Source organism: Pleurodeles waltl, chromosome 12 (assembly GCF_031143425.1).
Source record: "Pleurodeles waltl isolate 20211129_DDA chromosome 12, aPleWal1.hap1.20221129, whole genome shotgun sequence".
Classification (NCBI taxonomy): Eukaryota; Metazoa; Chordata; class Amphibia; order Caudata; family Salamandridae; genus Pleurodeles; species Pleurodeles waltl.
In genome coordinates, this window is record NC_090451.1 from 266,855,199 (window position 1) to 266,877,739 (window position 22,541).

Below are 22,541 nucleotides of genomic sequence, written 5' to 3' on the forward strand. Positions count from 1 at the left end.
CCTTAGGGCTCATTTAAGCCTTCCATAGGGGTGACTTACACATATTTCAGAGGGACATTTGACTTTGCCATGGAGCTGAATGGCAAAGTTGGTCTTGCAGTTTGAAACTCCTCTTCCAGTCTGCAGTGGCAGACTGGGAGACTTGTTTTACCTTTGTCACACCCAGGGTGGCATAACCAATGCTGTAGTCCCTGGGGTGACTCCTCTCTAACTTACAGGCTCTGGGTACCATATACTGAGGACTTACAGGTAAGCTATCGGATGCCAACTGGGCAAGCCTACGTAACATGCATGTTTTGGGGATCAGGACCCTATCACTGAGGTCTGGTTAGCAGGCCTCAGTACTCAGAGTCGAAAAACCAGCAGCATCAGTCAAAAAACAAATCTGGGGAGGTGACCATACAAAAAGGCATTTCCTTACACTGACACCAAAATAAAAGTTACAACTGCTGAAAAAACGGTAGTGAAAAAACGGTAGCAAAAAAAACTGGGTAGACAATACAGAAAAGCACATCATATTAGCAGTGCTCTGTCAAAACAGTTTAAAGGTTAAAAAAGAACATCCAAAAGAAGAACAGACATCATAATGCTCAGGGATTCTACAGTGGAGCGTGGAAAAACATTGCATTCAACTTGCAGGGCTGTGCGTTGAGGATTGCCTGTGGCAGTCACAGTGTCAGTTGTAGATCCCTTTCCGCTTGTCATTTTTCTCCTGTTTAAAAAAAATTAAGGCTTGTCTTTGAAAACTCTTAGAAGTATTTTTTTGTTAAAAATAAATGTTATTGTGACATTTAATGTTTTTCTTTAAAAACAACCCTAGAAATATAGGAAAATAAAGCAAATATTTAAAGACAGGCTTAGTTCTAGGTTAATTTAATTCAATTGTTTTTTTTTTTTTTTTTTTAAAAGAGTTTCCTCTTGGGGGAAAAAGTGCTCCATGATCTATCACAAAGGATGAGACATTCAGTGCTCATGAATATCAGCATCCTAGAATTCAGAAGTATCTAACCCTTAGCATTCTCCGGTGTGCAAATATATAGAATGATTTGTAATTTATATCCAACTGGTATCCCAAATAATTGACTGTAGTTTTTTTTTTTTTTTTTTTTTTTTTTTTTTAAAAGGTTCCTCTTGCGTGTCCTCTCTGCCTCCCCCATCAAATATGGTTTGGTCACTCCTGCTGCTCCAACTTTGACATAAAAGCCTGAGAAGGCAGTGGAGGCTGAACCTCTACAACTCCTTATTAACTTCAGTTATCTATAGTCTGCACTGTATTATATATGAAGAGTCAATTTCTAGACACCGTGCCTCTGTGAGACGCTGCTTTGTGTTTCCTACAGACAATGTACCTTCTCTGTGGCTTTGATTTGTTTCTTAGGTTGGGCAATGCAGTAGTTTTCATTGAAGGCAGCTTTCAAATACAAGGGCCAATGACCATACCACCTGGGTAAAACTTTGTACTTGTAAGGGAAATGTTACTTATCCTGTGATTATATGTCATCACTATTAATGCTGCACATTCAAATACTCCGCATACTGCTATACGGATGTTTGCAACTTGTTTTTTTTTTGTGGTCACAAGGTGTTGTGACCACACCCTTAGGCCACAAGGACAAAAACACCCTTTCTCAGATTGTTTTCTACCAGTCAGGTGAGTAATAGTAGAGACATACAGTGAAGGAACACATAATACGTGTACTGTACATTGTGAAGCGGTACCTATACCAAATATCTTGCTTCTAAGAAGGATAGCGAACGCATGTTAATCTACAGCACTACAACCAGTAGTTACAGGGTTACATTTTCCATTCATAGGATGTGTAGCTGCAAGACTGTAAAGTAGCTCCACCCATTAGGGGAGGCTAGCGTGCAGAGGGTGAGGATGTTTGAAATGAAAGTTCTTATAACTGTCAGTCAAACAAGGACTCGCGGTGGGCCTGTACATCACCAGAGTAGTGTTTGATGAATGTGAATGGTGTTTCTCATGTAGCGGCTTTGCACATGACTACATTGGGAATTTTCACTCAGAAGACCATAGTGGCTGCTTTTTTGCGGTTGTTGGGATGTACTTGACAATCCATCTGGCTATCCAACCTTTGGAAATAAGCTTTCCTAGGTGGGGTTTTACTAAAGCAAAAACAAGTTGTTTTATTATTCAGATGGGTTTAGTTCTATCAATGTAAAACATTATGCCCTCTAAACAACAGGTGAACGCCACGTGCCCTCTGGATTTGTAATGAAGTGCGTAATTCAACTGTCTTGTCGACACAGAAATGAAAAATCTCCTTGAATTGCAATCCAAAAGGAAAAAAAAAAAGGTCAGTAATTAAAAAGAAAAAAAGAGTTTGCAGTGGTCCCATGGACCACTGCATTCACCCAAATAATTTTTATCATTCACAAATACGGGAGGGGTCCCCAGGAATGCCCTTCCTGTTTGTGAGTGAGTTATCACCCCATCTGGGTGTTGGCAACTTTTTAATGGTTTGCAACCGCTATTTCGGTCCTAAATCATTGATACATATGGACAGGAATCGTTATTTGGAAGTCCTGCACAAAGAGGCTGCAGCCATCAGTCTGAAGGTTGCAGTGGGGAAACCCATGTTCGACTATCTCTGGAGAAGCTGGGGACCACACTGGCACCCTTCAACTCAGGCTAGAGGGCACTGGTGCAGGGGTGCTGTCCGGCATCGGGTTTTGTCAGTCCCGAGTCCTCTTCAGTGTTTCTTGGGTGCTTGCAAGGATGCAGGGGAGAAGTACCGTTACTCCACGGGAGGTCCTTGTGCTGGGGCAAAAGCTGACAGTCTTCCCGGGCTTTTGGAAGTTTCATCAGCTGGAGGACAAGATGTCTTGCTTACAATTGTCGAAGTCAGCAGGCAGGCTGGCAGGGTGGGATCCGAGTCAGTCATCTTCAGTTCTTGCCTTTTTCATCTCTGAAGTATCCTTCAAGTCAGCAGGGATCTGATTTCCTGGTGCAAGGGCCTCCACTAAAAACTGAATATAGGGATGTTTCAGGAAGTGTAGGTTAGTAGCCTGGGCTACATACATACCCTTTGGGTCACTACACCCCTTATATGACAACTTCCTGTGGGAAGTGGGTGTAGGAAGCTGGCTCTGTATATTCTATACCAAAATGAGGTACAGTGAGCACAGAGTCCAGGGGTGCCCCAGAGGCTTAACAGAGGCTAAAGTAGATAATACTAATGCTCTCTTTTGTAGTTGTGTGGTTGAGCAGTTAGGCTTATCAGAGGGTAGTGCAAAACATTTGTTGTACACACACACACAGTCAAGAAATGAGACACACACTCAATGATTAACTCCAGGCCAATTGTTTTATATATTTAGCAGTCCTTCTTTCTTCCTTCTTCTTGCAGTCACCAAGTTCAGGGGAGTCCCTAAATACTAGATTTAGGGGTGTTTCAGGGGCCAGAGGGCAGTAGCCAATGGCTACTGTCCCTGAGGATGGCTACACCCTTCCAGTGCCCACTTCCTTTGGGGAGGGAGGCACATTCCTATCACTATCGGTCCCTCTCCTCCAAACCAAGATGGAGGATTCTGCAAGGAGAGTGTCACTTCAGCTCTGGACACCTTAGGGGTGGTCCCATCTGAAGTGGTCACTCCTCCTTGTTTTTCCTAATTTTCCCACTGGACCTGCAGCCAAAAGTGGGACTTGGTCCCAGGGGGAAGGCATCTCTATAAGCTGCAATGTAATGGGCCACTGTAACAGGAGGCTCATACCTCTGAGGCTCACAGCCAAGTGTTACAGTTCCTGCAGGGGGGGGGGGGAGGGCTGAAGCACCTCCACCCAGGGCAAGCTTTGTTTTTGATTCCAGAGAGAATAAAGGCGCTCACCCCACTGGGTCAGAAACTTGTCTGTTAGTGGCAGGCTGGCACAGACTGGTCAGCCTTACACTAGAGGGTTGGTTAAAATACAGAAGGAATCTCTAAGGTGCCCTTTGGGTGCATTTTACAGTAAATCCAACACTTGCATCAGTGTGGGTTTATTCTGCTGAGACGTTTGACACCAAACTTCCCATTCTTCAGTGAAGCCACCATGGAGCTGTGGAGTTCGTAATGGCAAACTCCCACTCCATGTACTTGATATGGCCACACTGCACTTACAAGCTTTAAGAATGGACTTAGACACTGTAGGGGCATATTGCTCATGCAGCTATGCCCTCACCTATGGTATAGTGCACTAGGCCTTAAGGCTGTGAGGCCTGCTAGAGGGGTGACTTACCTATGCCACAGGCAGTAGCTGGTGGGCATGGCACCATGGAAGGGGTGCCATGTTGACTTTACCTTTTTCTCCCCAACAGAACACACAATCTGCAATGGCAGTGTCATGGGCTTGGTGAGGGGTCCCCGAGGATGGCACAATACATGCTGCAGCAATTAAGGACCCTCTCTGGTCACAGAACCCTTGGTACCACTGGTACCTATTACAAGGGACTTAGCTGTGTGCTGGGGTGTGCCAATTGTGGAAACAATGGCACAGTTTAGGAAAAGAACACTGGTGATGGGGCCTGTTTAGCAGGATCACAGCGCACAGTCAAGTTAGCATCAATACCAGGCAAAAAGTGTGTGGTGGGGGTAACCATGCCAAAACTGGCACTTTCCTACTGTGGGTATAATCCTGTCCCAGAGTTCCTAGTTCTGCCATCACCAAGATGGGAGTCTTTCAAAAGTTGTGTCAACATCAGGCAGCTCACCTTAGGAGTGGGACTGACCTGAGAGGTGGGCACGCCTCTGTGAGTACTAATTTTCATGTCTGTCCAGGTGCCAAATGGGCACTGGGCAGGGTGGGTCAGCATCCGTTCCTTTGAGGTAAGCCAGATCTACATATCAAGGGCAGTGGCACTGCCTTGGAATGCAGATTTGCAGGTCATCCTGTTAGGGGTGTGGGGGCAATGTGCTAACACCCTTGCCAGAGCAGGCTTTCTTTTTGTCCACCTGAGAGCAAAGGCTTGCATCCATGGGGAGTCAGAAAGGTGTTTGGTGGAGGCAGGCTAGTTAGAACTAGTCAGCCAGCACACAGGTCGTAGTAGGTTTTTCTGGGGGCACCTCTAAGGTGGATGTATTAATAAATACCTCACTGGAATCAGTGAGGGTTTATTAATACAAGATGACTGATACCAAACATCCCTATTTTCAGTGAAGCTATCGTGTAACTGGGGAACTTGTATTGACCAGTGTCCAGCACATGTACTTAAAATGGCTTCCCTTCTCACTCACTATGTCTGAGAATCAACAAAAACATAGCAGGGGCATGTCTTGCAGATATGCCCTCACATGTAATCTAATGCTAGGGCTGTAAGGCCTGCTGTAGGAGTCACTTACATATACTGCATGCAGTGTTGGGGAACATAGCACACAGGCTGTGTGTTTTCACTTTTAGCTGCAACAAGACACGCAGCCTGCAATGGCAGTCTGCATGTGCTGAGTGAGGGGTCCTTGAGGGTGGCAGAATACATGCTGCAGCCCTTGGGGCTCTCTTTGGTACTATGCCCTAAGTACCAGGGGTGCCAAAGGTATGGCCAACTGGACAGTTTTAGAAAAAGATCTGGAACTGAAGACCTGATTAGCAAGAAACCAGTGAACTTACGGTCAAAACTGCACAATTACCCGGCCAAAAGCGAGGGTAACCATGTCAAAAAGGGTCACTTTCCTACATCAACTCCTAAAATGGGTTCAGTACATTGCTAAGAGCAGTTTTTTTGGCCACAAAGTCCAAACCTTAGCGTTTGCGACCGAAATATTTTCTACATCTGGACCACTGTTGCCTGAATGGGTACTAGGCATTGTTGCTGGTTGCTTTTCTTTATCAGCTGATCATCTACATAAGGAAACTCATTAATGGAATTTATGTGCATATGGACAGCCACCACATCCAGACATTTGTTAAACACCCTTTGCCCTTTTGACCCAGAAGGGAAGTACTTTGAATTGGAGGTGCTGTCCATTCACCACAAAGCCCTTGTAACAGTGGTGCACTGGATGAATGGGGATGTAAAAGCATGTGTCCTTCATGCCTAGGGTTGCCACGTAATTCTGTTTGCAGAGCAGCAGGGTGACAACTAGCAGAGTGGCCATCTTGAAATGCGCCTGAGATCTAGGATCAGTCGAAGAGTTCTCTACTTCTAGGGCTAAGGAAATATAGGGAACAGACTCCTTGACCTCAGTGGCTGGAGGTTACTGGTTCTGCGATGCCTTTGGCTTGGAGCTCCTGCACTTCCTCCTGCAGTACTAGTAGGTGGTTTTGACTCATTTAAGGGCGATGTAGTGGTATACTTGGTGGAGTGGTGAAGAGCGCTATGCAGTACCCCTTTGGTACAACTGAGACCAGCAAATTCTCAAAGGATTTTTCGATCCAGTGTGACCAGAAGAATCTCAATATTTTTCTGACAGGTGCAATGGGGAAAATCATAAAAGAGTCACTGTTTAGAGGTAGAGATTCCCCTGTTGGAGCCACCTCTCCTCGCATGTTGCCATGGTATCTGCCTCTATCAAATGACCTGGCTCACTGAACATCCTGAAAGCAATGCGGTTGCTGAGGATACTGCAGTCTGTGAGCAGGGGCTGATATTTCTGGGCCCCTCTTGGCTCCTGTCTATGGAAGGCAGATCTAGGCGTGCATGTCTGCATGACAACCATCGCCTTGGCCGCTTCAGAAATCTTTTTCAACACAGAATCCAAATGACGATCAAACAGGTATTCCCTGTCCAATGGCACACTGATTAGAAGCTGCTGCACCTTGAGCCTAAAGCCCAATACCCTTATTCAGGCATAGTTTCTGAGGAGCATACTGGTGTCCATTTTCCTGGAAGTGGGTCAGCAGAGCCCAGGGTGCACATGATAGTTTCACTAGCGATCATCTTCCTTTTCACAACCAGTTCTGCCCCTTTAGACGTTCAGGCATTGCAGAGAGGTTTGATCAACTGCTCTATCTCCTCCAAGTGGTGGCTATCATAGGTGGAAAGCAGTCCAACTGAACTGGCCATTGCCTACAACTTGGCTACTACCAAAGCCACCCATTTTCCTGCTGCATCAACCTTCTTGCTCTCCTTGTCTCCATCCTGATGCCCGCTTGGAGACCCTTTTACTTGCAGTATGTACCACCGGAGAGTCTGGCAGGACCTGCCCCTCATATACACTGGGTCATCTGGGGACACCTATTTCTTTTTGGTGCATGGGGATGACAAGAACCTTGACTTGGTCTTAAAGTTATCCATTACCCATTTCATCATGCTTTTTTGCATGGGGAGGTTCTGGATTGACTGGATAGGGTTTCCACTCGTCCTCTGCTTCCACCACATTTAACTTTACTTCGTGGAGCTGTGCTGCCCTTTGTATAATGTACTGGTAGGCAGTTATGTCATCTGGCGTGGAGGCAGTTAAGGGATAGGGATTATTGTCACGATTATCTTGGGTATCTATGTGGTAATCCTTTCAAAGGGCATCCCCATCTCTGGGTATAAAAGGTTATTGCATGGGTCCTGTGTGTTGTAAGGGCTCCCTTGGTCAGAGTTTGGGTGGCCTGAATTGAAGGAAGAATGTGGTGACTGAAAAGATGTTGGTGTAGGTGGATGAGGTGAACTGATGGTGTGCAGGGCTGGGGAGGTGCTGGAGGTGTTGCAGGTGTGCGAGACCTAGGGGGTAGAAGGCTGTGGTGTTGGGTTGGTGGCTTTGACCCAACTTTTCTTGGGGACTGGAAAGGCTTGGAGTTCTCCTGAAATCTTCTCCTCAAATGTGAGCCTTCTTTTCTTTGTCACCTGAAGTGAGTAAGGCTGGTCTTCTCGGAGTGGACAAGCTAAGGATTTTCCCATATTTAGTGGTCTAGTCACATCATTTAAAATGAGCCAAACATTAACCAATTTGAGAAAACCAACATGAAAACCCTGAAACCCTGTAAGGCCAAAATACCTCAGATGTTGTGCATCACTTTTGTCAAGGAATAGTTAAAGCTATGAAAGATACTAATACTGCAGAACCACCATTGCAGGCCAGTAACTCTTTTCTTTTCCAGTAATAGATCTTTCATAGATTCAGAAGCTTGAATCAGAATAGCAAGCAGTACATATTAACAGAACACAGTGGATGGAGGGTAAAATCTTAGAGTGACTCACCTTATCGAAACATATAATGTAACACTAACCGGCCTACAGATGCTTCTTTGTGTAATGTCTCTTGTAGAAAATGTCTCATAAATGTGCTTACATTCTTCAATGTTGCTGCTCTACATATAAATCAATGATACTTCAGCAAACAGCACCCTGTAGGTTCATACACTTCTAGTTGAACAAGTTGTCTCTTTGCCCACTTTAATGTTGCAGAATACTACTGCAACTCATTTTAGCTATGGCCGGTATGAAAATGGCTGTTGCCTTACATGAGTTTTCAAAGATGATCAGAAACTGATCTGATTTCCTAAAACTCTGTTCTATCCAGGTAAAAGTTTAGACATCTTATATCTACTGAACATAAGGATCTCTCTGGTGCAATTGCTGGGTTTGGACAGAACAACTTCAACAGAACGGGTTCATAAAAAGGAAGCCTGAAGAAACTTTAGGTATACATTTTGGGTTAGTTCTCAAAATTACTTTGCCAGTGCAAAACTGGAGAAATGGTACTTTCGCTGTAAAAACGTGTATTTCACTGATTCTCAAGACTTATATCAATGCCAAGAATATGGCTACTTTCCATGAGAGGAATTTTATTCCTGACCTATGAATCGGTCCAAATGGTGCTTGCAAAAGATAGTGAGGGGACTACACTGAGCAGCGAAACCCCGTAGGGGTGAGTGGGGACCTGACCAAGCCTTTCATGAACTGCTTAATTATCCTGTTGTTCACATCAGTTACAAAACCTTCACCATTTAGCACAACACATCTTATTTGTTGATACAGATCTGGCTTGTGCCAGGATTTCTCTGCAGCCTTCTGGAATACCTAGACTTGAAAATTCAACATGTTCAAGAGCCAAGTGTAAAGCATCAACAGTGCTGGCTCTGGATATTGGATCTGCCAATGGGTCTGGTCGGAAGGTTGTTGCTCCAACGGAATCTGCAAGGCTTCCTAGAGTAGAAGATGTTCAGAAACAAACTGCTGTGGCCAAGCAGGTGTGAATAGTATTTTCGCTGGCACATGCAGAATTATGGGAAGAGATGGAAACGCATATGCAGAGGTTGCTGACCATGCGATCAACAGGACATTCCCTCACAACCTTGGTAACCTCGGTCTGGTTCCTTAGACCTGGCATTTGCAGTTTACATCTGTTGCAAAGGGACCGACCTTTGGTTTGCCCCACATTCTGAACATATTCTGGATCTTGGCTTGATTTATTACCCATTCGTGGCACTTAGGTGTACTGCAACGAGGGCATCTACCAACTCGTCCTGCCCGGTAGGTAATCTGTTGTTAATGGCATATTGTGCTGAACTACCCAGTTCCAGGGAGTATGTCCTTCCTTCAACAACCCTTCTGATATGGATATTGGGCATAGTATGGTCCATAATGTACATGGTACAGCTGATACCTGCACAGCTGGAACCCTCACCTAGAGGATGGATATCCTTTCCTTCTGTAAAATTAAAGGCCGGCTGACTGTGTTGCTGAAGGACTCTCAGTGATCTGGTGGTTTCCATTGCTATCTTTATACCTTTGAGCACTTCATCAAAAAGTGAGTCCCCATCAAATGTTATCTACAAAATTCTGCTTTGTACTTGAGATCTAAGTGAAGTGCCCCACAGCCATTCCTGCCTTCTTTTAACAGCCAATCCCTCAAATTGTCTGAAAACTGAGATTGCTTGATCCAGAGATGCCTCTATGAATGCAGCTGACGTATGTTTTTCTTCTCTCAGAATACTTAGCTGCTCCTTCTCTTTAGCTTCTGATAGATGTTCCAGAATTGGGATCAAATCAGACCACATTAGCCTGTCAAAGTGACCAAGAATCACATGGGCATTAGAAGCTCTGATGATTGTTGGTGATGTAGCAGAATCTCTTTTTCCATATTTTTAAGACATTTGCCTTCCTTTTCAGGGGGTGCCGTACAGCCAGTGGAAGGGTTCCTCAATCTTCTTTGTGTACTACTACTAGGTCCGCTTTAGGATGTCCTATCAAATGTGTGGGTGTAGTGACTGGTGCCCTGTACTTTTTGTCCATTCTAGAAACCACTGCTGATACTGTTGCTGCACTTTTCCATAGTCTTGAGACCTTCATTCCATATGTGATCCATAACTGGAATTGAACTTATTGACTTCCTAGGTTCATCTTTGAAGTTGCACAAAAAACATTTCATCTTCATATCTGGAAGGTGCCTTTTCTAATAATGGCATGAAACTCTTCAATATCGTCAGGTGAAGAGTCTACAGGCAGTGTCTTTGTAGAAACCGGTGATGGAACCACATATTCGTTTTACTCAAGGATTTCTTGGTGAGGAGCTTTTTTTCATCTTGGTCATCATCAGATGTGAAACCTGCGTGGGTAAGTGTAAAAAATACAGTAGCAGAGGTCTTTGTGCTGGTGGTACAACAACCTGTGCAATTGGTTCAGTCATTTGAGGACAAGCAGTCGATCTCTGCAGAGTCTGATTTGCAAACCATGTTGTAGGTACGTATCCGGAAACTGATTTTATTAGTTTGTCATCATTAATCTTAAGTCTCTCACTAGTGCGATCACTATCGGAATAGTGTCTTGACTATGGTGGTTATGGCCATAATAGTAGGATTCCTACTCTTGGTGCGATTGCCAATGAATTGGTTGCGACTCTTTACCGAAAGGTTCATAATGTCTTGACTGGTAGTGCTCATCAAGTGACCCATCATATGGCTCCACAATAGGATACTGCTGATCACTGTTATATTCTTGGCATTTAACCTTTAATTGACCAGTGCTATTTGCAGGATCAAACAGCCCTCATAATCAGAGCTATCAGAACCTAGCAGCCTGGAAGGTGGATGCTATGTTATTCTAATTGGAGATGTGTGGTACGGAATGAGTCATTGGTATTCTAATTTCTGACATGAAAGTTTTTGGGTCTGCATAAGATTCTTCAGATTTAGATATTTTATTGTGGTTGACAGGGCTTTTGTTGAAAGAGACATCTTTGCCTCTCTATCATTTAAAGTTGTTGTTGAAAACTTACTGGATGTCTACCAGTCTTTAGGCTTTCGAGATGGGTGGAGGCAATAAATACAATATGTAGGAGAATCATCTGACTATAGTCTCTATCTGCCACAACTACCACAGGATCTAAAAATACTCTTTCTAGCAGTAGCTGACATTTTGAAATAAGGCGGCAAAAACATTATTCAGCCCCTTCAGCAGACTATAAGCCAGTCAGAAAAAACTGATAGAAAAGGACTTACCTGAAGAGAATTGAGCAAGCCTCATGGGGACTCCTTTCACACACGATGCACAGTAGAACTATAAAGGGTGTGGTCTACATGTTGGCTGACTAACTGAAAGTTTGGTTAATTTCAAATAAGGTGATAAGCTACTAAAAAGCCACTGTTTTTAAACTTTGAGTTTCGTTTAACATAAAACTATTATTGTGATGTGATTGTGGGGTCCTAGCTCGACAACGGGGATGGCCCATGTTGCACATGTGATACTGGTTGGATCAAGAGGATTTGGCGTTACACTTGCGGAAAAACTATAAAGGCCTTCTCTCTATAGCACCCTCCATTAACAGTTACTCTTGATGCTACCTGGTTTTCCTCACAACGTATCCTCAATGCCATTCCCTGTCAAAGTCCAATAGTAGTCAATGCAGGGTGATGTTTTGTTCAGTTGCGTACTCACTATTTAAAAGACCTGGCACCAAATGTTTCATCGGAGAACATTGTTGGTCCCATAGCTGACACTGGAACATTTGAAACGGATGGCAGAAAAAACGATCTGAGGAGGAGTCACTGTCCTGGTGCATTGTAGGCTAACAGAGAGGGCACAATGTAATCACAACCAAAAAGTTCTTTAACAAAAACAAACTGAAAAATTCCACACCAACCTCTAGATGACAGGAGTTTGCAGAGCATATGGATCTGCATCCACAAGTGCTAAGAACACCATGGTTATTAATCACACAAATGTATCACTCCTCAATTCAAAAGGTACACTGCTTAATGATTTTTTCATTGTCAACATAAAAACTGAAATAAGTAGAAAATAATGTTTATGTACAAAACTATCCATATTCACCTCACTGTTCACAGCTCTTCTTGTTAACTTTCCTGCGGACTGTCGTATAATGAGATCAATCAGCTCTTGCTCCCTTGCTGCTAGAAGATCGTTTCTCAATTTCTCTTCTAGTGGATCTTTCTCTTTCCTGTGACTAAACCAGATGAAGATCAGGTAAGATACATGTCACTAGAAATAAAGGATTTGAGATAAATACCAACATATCAGATAATTTTGCATGTGCCTCATATACACAACGAAATTCCCAAGTTCATTAAAGCATGTGGTATACTGACTCTTTGACTCATCACAGTGTGGCAAATCTGTAAAGGGAATACAACAAGACAATTCAAGTGTGCCTACTTTCCTGCACATCAGAAGGAGCATATAGCTACATCATATACAAGCACAGTGATTGCCCATTAGCACCAACACTGCACTAACTCTCAGTAACCCATATTGGCCCTTCCTAATAGGTGAACAAGTTACCTCCCTTCAGTAATGCTTTTTCTTGTCGATACACGTTTTAACCGCAGATTCCTCATGTTCTGAATATTCCCCAGGCATCAGACTGTATCCAGAAAGTCTTTTAAGCAGTACCCCCTGTGTTCCGGTAGGTGGCGTTGTGCAGCCATGTGCAGACTTCATTCCACTCCAGAAGTGAGATGCTAATCTGTTTGTAAGAGTCACTCCTGCACACTGACATCTAGGCTGTCTGCAACTCCAGACGCACAGCCTAACAGCAAACTGGCTTTGACCAGTGTACAGATCTGTACACTTAGGACCTATTTAGGTGGAACAAAAGTCCAGTTCACTCAATGGGGAGGATGGGAAGGTCGGTTAGGAATCTGAGATTACATGGAGTTTCTACTAGAAGGATTATAATACTAACCCTGTAAGCATCAGTTTGTGGCATGCAGTGCTGTAGATTGACACGCTCTGTATACTCCTGACATTTAGTGTGGCGTCCGGATGTGTGCAAGTTGTTTTTCTTCAAAGAAGTCTCTTGAGTCACAAGGCAGAGAATCCTCCTCTTGGAGATAATGCCCAGTTGAGTGAGAATGGAGTGTTAGTAAAGAGATGTCTATGCATATGAGAGTATGAAAATGGCCACTGATGTCCAGGGATGAGGGCTGGCACTTGTGAATCTACAGCACTACATGCCACAAACAGATGCTTACAGGGTAACATAATCCGCTTGATTGCATGTGCAGCTGTAGATACACATGTTCTTCATAGACTGTGAAGCAGTGCCCTCTAGAAAGCAGTGGATAATCTGTGGGAGTTGCAGTTGTTTGAAAAAGGATATGTAGCACTGCCTATCCTACATTTGCTTATTGGCGTACTAATACATGTGCAAAATAATGTTTAGTGAAAGTGTGTGGAGTAGACCATGAAGCTCCGTACAAATTTCAGCTATTGGTATATTGCCCTGGAAAGCTGTAGAAGCTCCTATCTTACGGGTAGAGTGTGCTCTATGAGGTGTGGGCAAAGTTCTTCTTTGCTGTAACATGTCTGAATGCATTTAATTATCCATCTGGAAATTCCTGATTTAGATATGGGCTTTCATGTGTGAAGGGGTGAAAAAGCAACAGAGTTGCTTGGCTTTATGAACCGCTTTAGTTCTGTCGATATAATACATTAAAACTATTTTTACATCTAATGCATGAAGAGCCCTTTCTGCAACTGAATCAGGTTCCTAGAGAAACCGGGTAATTCAACTTAGTGATTGAGGTTGAAAGTGGCAACCACCTTTAGAAGGAATTTTGGGTTAGTCGGAAGGGCTATCCTGTTGCTGTGCAACTGGAAGAAAGGTTCTTCCAAGGTTAATGCCTAGAGCTCACTGACACGCCTAAGTTAAATGACGGCCATCAAAAACGTGACCTTAGAAGATAGGTATTACAGGGTGCAGTTATTCAACGGTTCAAATGGTGGACACATAAGTCTAGTGAGTACAATGTTGAGATTCCATGCGGGTGCAGGGGAAACCCTAGGTGGAAATAGTCTTGTAAGGCTTTACATGAACACCTTAATGACTTGAACCTTGAACAAGGATAAGTGTGGTCTGTTTTGTAGGTTGGCAGCCACTTCAGCTAAATGCTAGCATGTTGAATTGTAAGCTAGGCCAGAGGTCTGCACATGAAGAAAGCAGACAATTATTTGAACAGTTGAATCAAACAGATCAATGTGTTTACCGCAGCAGTTCCACTTAGCAGCGTAACACGCTCTGGTTGTGGGTCTACGATCTTCTTTGAGAATGGTCATACATTCTGGTGGAAGATTCAGGTAACTGAATTCTATGACAACAGGAGCCAATTTGCAAGGTTGAGTTCCTTTGGATTTGGATGCCAGACTTCTTCATAGTTCTGAATGAGAAGATCCGGGCTCAAGTAGTTTTGTGAACCATGGTTGTCAAGCCCAAGTGGGAGCTAGGAGAGTAAGGATGACAGACATTTGCCTGTGCTTCCAAACCACAGACTGAAGAAGGGGGAGAGGTGGGAAAGGATAGGCAAATATACCTGACCAGTTCATCCATAGCATTGCGCTTGGATAGAGGGTGTGGGGAGCCTGGAGGCGAAGTCTGGGCATTTTGCGTTGTCTGCAGTTGCGAACAGATCCATCTATGGAAACCCCTACCTGTGGAAGTATGCGAGGAGGACTCTGGGTGGAGTTCCCACACGTGGACTTGTTACTGCATCCTGCTGAGGAGGTTGGCAAAGTTGCTCTCCGTCCTTTAGTGGTGTTCTGTTAGAAGGTGAATGTTGTGGCGGACTGCCCAATGTAAAATCATCTGAGATAGGCGTGATAACTGTAGAGAGTGTGCCCCCCCCCCCCGTTTCTGTAGATAAAACATGGCTGTCATGTTGTCCTTCAGCACCAAGACAACCTTGCCTATTAGGTGGAATAGGAACACTTTCAATGCTAGGTGAACAGCTTGAAGCTTGAGGTAGTTGATGTGAAAACCCTGATGTGCGGTGTCCAAGAGACCATGATCTTGAGATCCAGTAGGTGAGCACCCCATCCTGTGAGGGATGCCTCCGCAGTGATAATGATCTGAGGAACGGTACCAAGGAAAGGCCAGCCCTTTAATATGTTTTGTGTGTTCCACCACTGCAGAAAGTGCTACGTACGGGTGTTTGCTAACACTATATCTTGTAACTGACCCTGTGACTAAGGCCATTGACTCACCAGACATTCCTGCTGCGAGGGCATACGCAGTCTTGCATGTGGTACTACTGCAATGAAAGATGCCATCATGCCTAAGAGTTGCTGAACTGTTCTGACTGTTATGTGTTAATTGTGGTGATAGTGATGTAGCAGCGATGTGATGTTCTGAATCCTGACTGTATTTGGATAGGCTAATCCCAGTTGTGTGTTGAGAACCTGTGAAGGTTGAAGGTGTGACCTTTGTATGTTGATTGTAAACGCTAGTTGATGGAGAAGTTGTAGAGTGGACTGAGGGGGTTGTAGACACAACGGAAGTGTGCTGGCTTTGATGAGCCAGTTGTCCAGATATGGGAAGGCATGAATACTCTGTCTGCGCAGATGTGTTGCAACTACCGCTAGGCATTTGGTGAACACACGGGTTGCGGTAGGGACTCCAAACAGGAGCACTTTCAACTGGTAATGTGTTCACGCTATTACAAACCTGGTGTTTGTGGTGAGCTGGATGGACTGGGATGCGAAAGTAAGGGCCCTTTAGGTCTAGGGCAGACACAGTCGCCCTGTTGTAGCATAGGGATCATGTCCTGAAGAGTTACCATATGGAAATGCTCTGATAGGATGTAACGATTTAAAGGCCTGAGGTCTAATATAGGCCTGAGTGAGCTGTCTTTTTTGGGAATCAGAAAGTATAGGGAATATACGACTGAGCCTTGCTGTTGACAAGGAACAGGCTATATGGCTCCCTTGTGCAAGAGAGCCTGTACCTTCCTGTTTGAGCAAAGTTTAATGATGTAGGAGAGCTTGTATTTGCGAGGTTGAGATGTTTGTAGGCGTTTTGATGAGCTCCAGACAATAACCATTTTGGATAATATTGAAAAGCCACTGATCTGTTGTTATGGTTTTCAGACGGGGGGAGAAATGTTGTCTTCATCCCGCGACAGGTGTTAAAGAGTCGACTGGAATGAGGAAAGAGTCCCTGTTTGGAGGTGGACGGTGAGGTGAAGCACCCTTTCCACAACCCTTAGAATTATTTCCTCCATATGTACCTTTAGGAAGCTGAGCCTTTATGTGGTATGTAAATATCGTGTAAAGGGTCCAGGAGTTACCCAGTGAGTGGAAAGGGCTTGCTATAGAATCCCAAAGTGCTCTATTTAGCAGTAGTGTGGTCGAGCAGCCTTAAGCTTAACATAGAGGAGTGAAAGACATCCACAAATACACACAATAGTCAATAAATGAGACAGGACTCAAGAAGGAGCTCCACACCAATTTATAAAAATAGCAAACATCTTTATATATGTTTAGGCATCAGAGAAAAATTGTTCGGGCAAGTACATTTTTAAATAGGAATTCTTTTCACTTTAAAAAGTGGACACTGCAATTTCTGAGTTCTACAATGTTATTCAGTTGGAAGATAAACAAGTTCGGCAAACAGGTAGACTACAGCAACCTACAAGAACAATGGCCTGGAGTTAAGGTGAGTCGTAGGCAAAGTCCTAGGCAGCATTAGTAGTATACCACCAGCGGCAAGCGGGGGAAGCCGGATGCAGGGTGCAAAACAGCGTTGGGTGCCCAATGAGTTTCAATGGAGATCGGGCACTGCGAAAAGAGGCTGTAGGCTCGGGCCAGGCCAGTCATATTGAACCAAAAGTATGGCTCAGGCCTCACAATGCTCGGGCACCTTTCGTCCTCTTCTCCATGGCTCAGGGGTGACGGGTGCAGACGTGTCCTTAGGTGTCTGGTTATCTTTACCAGAGCAGCTGCAGTGGATAGGGGCTGCGAGCAGAGGCAGCAGGCATAGTCGGGGAGTCCAGGAGGTGTGAAATCATGATGGACTCAGACTCTGAATGGTGGAGAGTCTTGATGGCACCGGTGGTTCACTTCAACTCGGGTCAGAGACGACAGGTGTAGTGGTGAGGTCAGGTGTTTGGTTTTGGTGGCTCTGGAGAGTTCAGAGTCCCTTCTTTGGAGTTTGCTGAAGTACAGGTATGCTGTTCACGGGAAGCCTTGAATCTTTATTGAAGGTAGGCAGTCCTCCTGGGTTTCGGGAGTCACAGCTGCAGGACGAGTCAACTTTGGTGCACATTTTGACGAGGGCTGTAAACAAGCTGGCGGGGTTGGTGCTTTCGTGGCTCTTCTGTGTCTTTGGTCATCTCAGGATCTGCTTCTCTGGTGCCAGGGGCTTCCCTAAATACTGAATTTAGGGGTCTTAGGGGTGTTTAGGTTAGTAATCAATGGGCTACTGACCCTTGTGGTCACTATGCCCTCTATATGACCACTTCCTGTGAGAAGTGTGCATAACCCTGTCCCAGAATTACTAGGTGTGCCATCTCAAAGCTGGCTACCTCTTAAAAGTCATGTCCACCTCGTTGTAGCCCACCTTACCAGTGGTACTAGCCTGGAGGTGGCACGCCTACCTGAATAGCTAATTTTCCCACCTGTCCAGGTGCTACATGGGCTCTGGACAGGCGGGTGGCTTCCTCTCCTGTGAGGGTAACCAAATTCACATTTCAAAGATGGCAGCCCTTTGAGGCTTGCAGCTTTAGGAAGGCTAATCAGCAGGTCATCCTCTGGGAAGGGGAATTACACCCCTTTACAGGACAGGCTTTTGTTCTGGGCCTCCTGAGAACAGAAGGCTCTCACCCTAGGGGGCCAGAACCCTGTCTCATGTGGCAGGCTGGCAGAAACTAGTCAGTGAGCACACCAGAGGCTGGCAGGGTTTCAGGGGGCACCTTCAAGGTGCCCTCTGGTTGCATATATTGGTAAATGCAACACTGGCCTCAGTGTGGGTTCACCAATACAAGATGTTTGATACCAAAAATCCTTATCTTCAGTGAGGCCATTATGTAAATGAGGAACTCGTACTGACCAGTGTCCAGCACATGCATTTAAAATGGCTTCCCTGGTCACTTACTATGTGTGAGGATTGACAAAGACATAGTAGGGGCACATCTGGCTGCACAGATATGCCCTCACATGTAATATAATGCACTGCACCCTGCCTTAGGGCTGTAAAGCCTGCTAGAGGGGTGACTTACATATATTGCATGCAGTGTTAGGGGACATGGTACACAGGCTGTGTGCTATGTCGTATTTTCATTTTTGTCTACACCAAGACATGGAGCCTGCAATGCAGGCTGTCATATGCTTGGTGAGGGGGCCCTTAGGGTGGCACAATTCGTGTTGCAGCCCTTAGATGTCTTCTTTAGTACTGAGGCCCTAGGTACTAAGGGTACCATTTACTGGGGACTGAAAGAGGGCACTAAAGGATTTGCCAATTGGGGAAACAACTTTGCAGTTTTGGGAAAGAGCTCTGGCACTGGGAACCTAGTTAAAAGGAACCCAGTGCACTTTCAGCTGAAATCACATCATGTACCAGGCAAAAAGTGGAGGGTCAACATGCTAAAATGAGGCACAGGGGGGTGCGATGCTGTTGCCTATAGGAGGTAGAAGCATCTGGTGGTGGTGTTGTGGTGACCTGTTTGTATGTGGGACACTGAAAGGAACCATGAAGAGTGGGGGTTTGGAGCACCCTCATCGATTTAGCAACCTCTGTGTCCTTCATCTTTTCTAATGTTTGATCCACCTGGGGACCAAACAAGTGTTACTGGTCTAAAGGGACATTCAAGAGAGTCTTCTGCGCCTCTGGGTAAAAGCCATATTAGCACAGTGAAGTGCATCTACGCAGCAGTACCCTGGTATGATGCCCCTGGCAGCTGTGTCAAGGGACCTTCTTGAGGCGGCGGCAGCAGCCTCAGAGGACAGGTTCTCATGTCCAGGAGTTCTGGATATCACAGTCTCCATGTCCAATGTGGTGCTTCTTGGACGACTTGGGCCAAAGTATTCCTGATGTTCACAACTCAGGACAGGAGCAGTATCAGCAGAAAAGTATACAGGAGTCCTGAGTTCCACTCAAGGCGGAACACGTTTCAGAGAGACATAAGTCTTGGAAACTCCAATGTGCGAAAGTGCTGACATTGCACAATCTCGGTAGTGGCAAAAACATCGAGCCAGGGTTCTCCCCATTTCAGGAAGAGACCTTGGTCCACCTCCGAATGCAACATCCATTCATGATCCGCTATGTGTCAGCATCTACGTTTATCCACTCTGGTGTTTAGAAATCCTACCAGGTGGTGGATCACCAGGAAAATCCTCTGGCGTTCTAGTTATTTTTAATGGTGTACTACCTCATGGCACAGGGTCCATGACTCCACCCCACCTGTTTGTTGCAATACCACAATGCAGTGGCGTTTTCCACCAGCATCTGCTCCAGCATCCATTTGATGGACAGTAGGAAGGTCTGCAATGTCAAGTGGATGGCTCGCATCTCTGGAAAGTTGTGTTGGGCACCAAAGTCAGCTCTTGGTGGGGTTGGGAGAGGAGTCTGCCACTGACCCAATCACAGTCTGACAATCTATATGACCAACTTGTCCAAAATTATCGCCTGCCATCCTGGCAGAAAATGTCGGATCCTGCCTCAGACAAAGTGGCAGTGTGCCTCGAAGGATACACTAAAGAGGTTTTGAGGTTGCGGCAGCAGGAGGGGTGGAAGACTGTACTGCATGTAGTCCCTTTTGTCAACATGGTCAGTTCTACAGTAGGCACGAAAACAATGGAGGGTTTGCTGGGCAGGCTGATGTTGGAATCCTGAATCACAGCCACAGAATGGGAGAAAGAAAATGAGTTACTTACCTGTAACTATAGTTCTCCAGTATTGAAATCTTTCATGGATTCACATGCTTGAATTTCCTGTCATCGAGATGGGAGTCCCCAGTATCTTCTATAAAATGGTATTGACAGAGACTTAAAACTAAAACCTAAATGCCCTAGGCCCCTCAGTTTAGTATTCTATCAGTCATTTTGAGAAAAGGACTACATTTGAGAGTCCACCAATCAGCCAACACCACCCTTTACAACCCTCCTGAGAGTAGCTTCAGTCCCTCAGATTTTCTGAGCACCCGTGCGTAGTCACAATAACAGTAAATAAGAGAGGTAATGGTGAGCTTCTCGGGGAAGGTGGGTGGGCTTACCTTGACTTTAGGAAAGATTCCAATACTGGAGAACTATAGTTACAGGTAAGTAACTCATTTTCTTACTCCAGTATTGGAACTTTCATAGATTCACATGCTTGAATCAGAGTAGTAAGCAGAAGCAATGCATATTACAGTATAAACTACGATTGTTTCAAATATGAACAAGATGCATAAGTAAACCATATACATCAGATAGCCTAAAATTCAGAAACTAAGACTTGTTACTAGAATCCATACTGTATATCGACACTTCATCCCTAATAGATTTTAAAATAAACAATGTGTAGATCTGACCTTAGGATGGAGGGATGGCAGAGATAGCTCACCTTTACTGGAAAAGATGTCTTAGGACCGCCTTTCCCACAACTACTTCTCCTTGAGGCACTTCTTCCAGGCAGTAATGTCATGTGAAAGTGTGGCAGTTCTTCCAGGTTGCTGCTCTGCAAATGTCCTGGAGCGCCACCCCCCAAACAGTGCAGTGGATGTTGATACAGCTCTGGTGGTGAAAGCACGAACAGGAGTTTGTAGAGGCTTGTCTGCTGCTTGATGGAAAAACCGGATTGTCGATGAAATCCGTCTTGCGGTGCTTTGCTTGGTAAGAGGTTGACCCTTTCTAGGCGTACTGTAAGCTATAAACAATTAACTAGGCTTGCGAAAGGATTCAGTCCTATCCAGGTAGAACTTTATGCATCTTGTTACATCTATTGAGTGAAGAGCACGTTCTGCTGCCTTTGCCAGATTTGGGAAGAATGACTAGGACCAGCGGCTCACTGATATGAAAGTCCAAGGGAGCTATGGGTACAAAATGTGGGTTTGTGCACAGGGGTATTCTATCCTCTCTAATTTTTAAGAAGGGTTCTTGGATAAACAGTGCTTGGATCTCACTGACTCACCTGACTGATGTGAGAGCTATCAGAAGGGCTACTTTCCGTGAAAGATATTTCAGTGTAGCCCTGTGGATCAGTTCAAATGGTTGTTTCAAGAGATGCGCGAGGACTATATGCTGAGGTTCTAGGAAGAAGGCAGCCTGAAAGGCGGAAAAACCCTGATAGGCCCTTTAGAAATTGTTTGATAATTCTGGATGACCACAAAGAAAGTGAATTGTATGAGCGTCTAAACGACATCTAAATGACGAGGTAGCCGCCAGATTAAGAGTGAGCTAGTCCAGAATGTGCCAGGTGTAATAAATATTGCAATATTTGTTCTGGGGGAGATGATATGGGATGTATCTGTTGTTGTTGGCACCATAGACAGAGCCTCTTCCACTTACATGAGTAAGTTTTAATAGTGCTGACTGCTCTGGCCCTAGACAGTATAATTCTGCAATTCGGAGGGATGTCTAGATGTGCAAACTCATTTTGCTCAGGAGCAATGTTGATAAGTGTAGTGACTGAGGATGCGGGTGCAAGACCTGCCCTTTGTTCATTGTCAGCAGACGCAGAGATATCTTCTGTGGGGTGTGAGGCTTCACTGCGAACAGGAGAAGCTCAGTGAACCAATGCTGCCGAGGTTGCAGTGTGCAGAGTTCCAGTTTCATCTGGGTGAGAACCATGGGAATCAGGGGAATGAGCGGAAAGGCGTAAGCAAAGATTCCATACCATGCCATGGGAAACATATTCCCCCATGATCCCCAGTGGTGAGACCAGCTTGTATAGTATCTGCATTCGGTGTATGATGGGTTGGCGAATATGTTGAGGTTGGGTGTCCCCCACTGAGAGAATATGTAGTTGATTGTTCGCAGATCCAACTTCCATTCGTGGCAGACTGATTTTAATCTGCTGATTGTATCTGCTATTTTGTTTTGCTTCCCTGGAACATGCTCCACTTGTAGCAGCACTCGGTGTTGCATGGCCCATCCCCAAATCTCCTGTACTTCTCTGGAGAAAAGTAGGGATCTTGTTCCTTGTTGAGGTAATGCATTGTAGTGATATTCTCTGTTCTTATTAGTACTTCTGAATTGGCAATTCTTGGAAAGAATGCCTGCAAGGTTAGATGGGCTGCTTTTACCTCTAAGAGGTGGATGTGTAGTGTCCGAAGAGGAGGTGGCCATTTGCCACTGATCCGTAGGTCTTGCAAAAACGTACCCCAACCTAACGAGGCATCTGTGGTGATGACCCATGGAGAAGTTGGAAAGAGAGGCCGATCAATAGATGATCCTTCTGAGTCCACC

The 22,541-nt window shown here is 44.9% G+C and overlaps 1 protein-coding gene across 2 annotated transcripts in view; it reads right to left on the bottom strand.

Annotated features, from left to right (window-relative positions):
* The window catches only part of BRD7 (bromodomain containing 7), a 361,283-nt gene that overhangs the window by 229,285 nt on the left and 109,457 nt on the right, over positions 1–22,541 (bottom strand). For both annotated transcript variants that reach the window (XM_069215540.1, XM_069215541.1), the window contains one exon: positions 12,198–12,330. In XM_069215540.1, the coding sequence (XP_069071641.1) occupies positions 12,198–12,330 (133 nt within the window). The remainder of the gene's footprint in view (positions 1–12,197; positions 12,331–22,541) is intronic.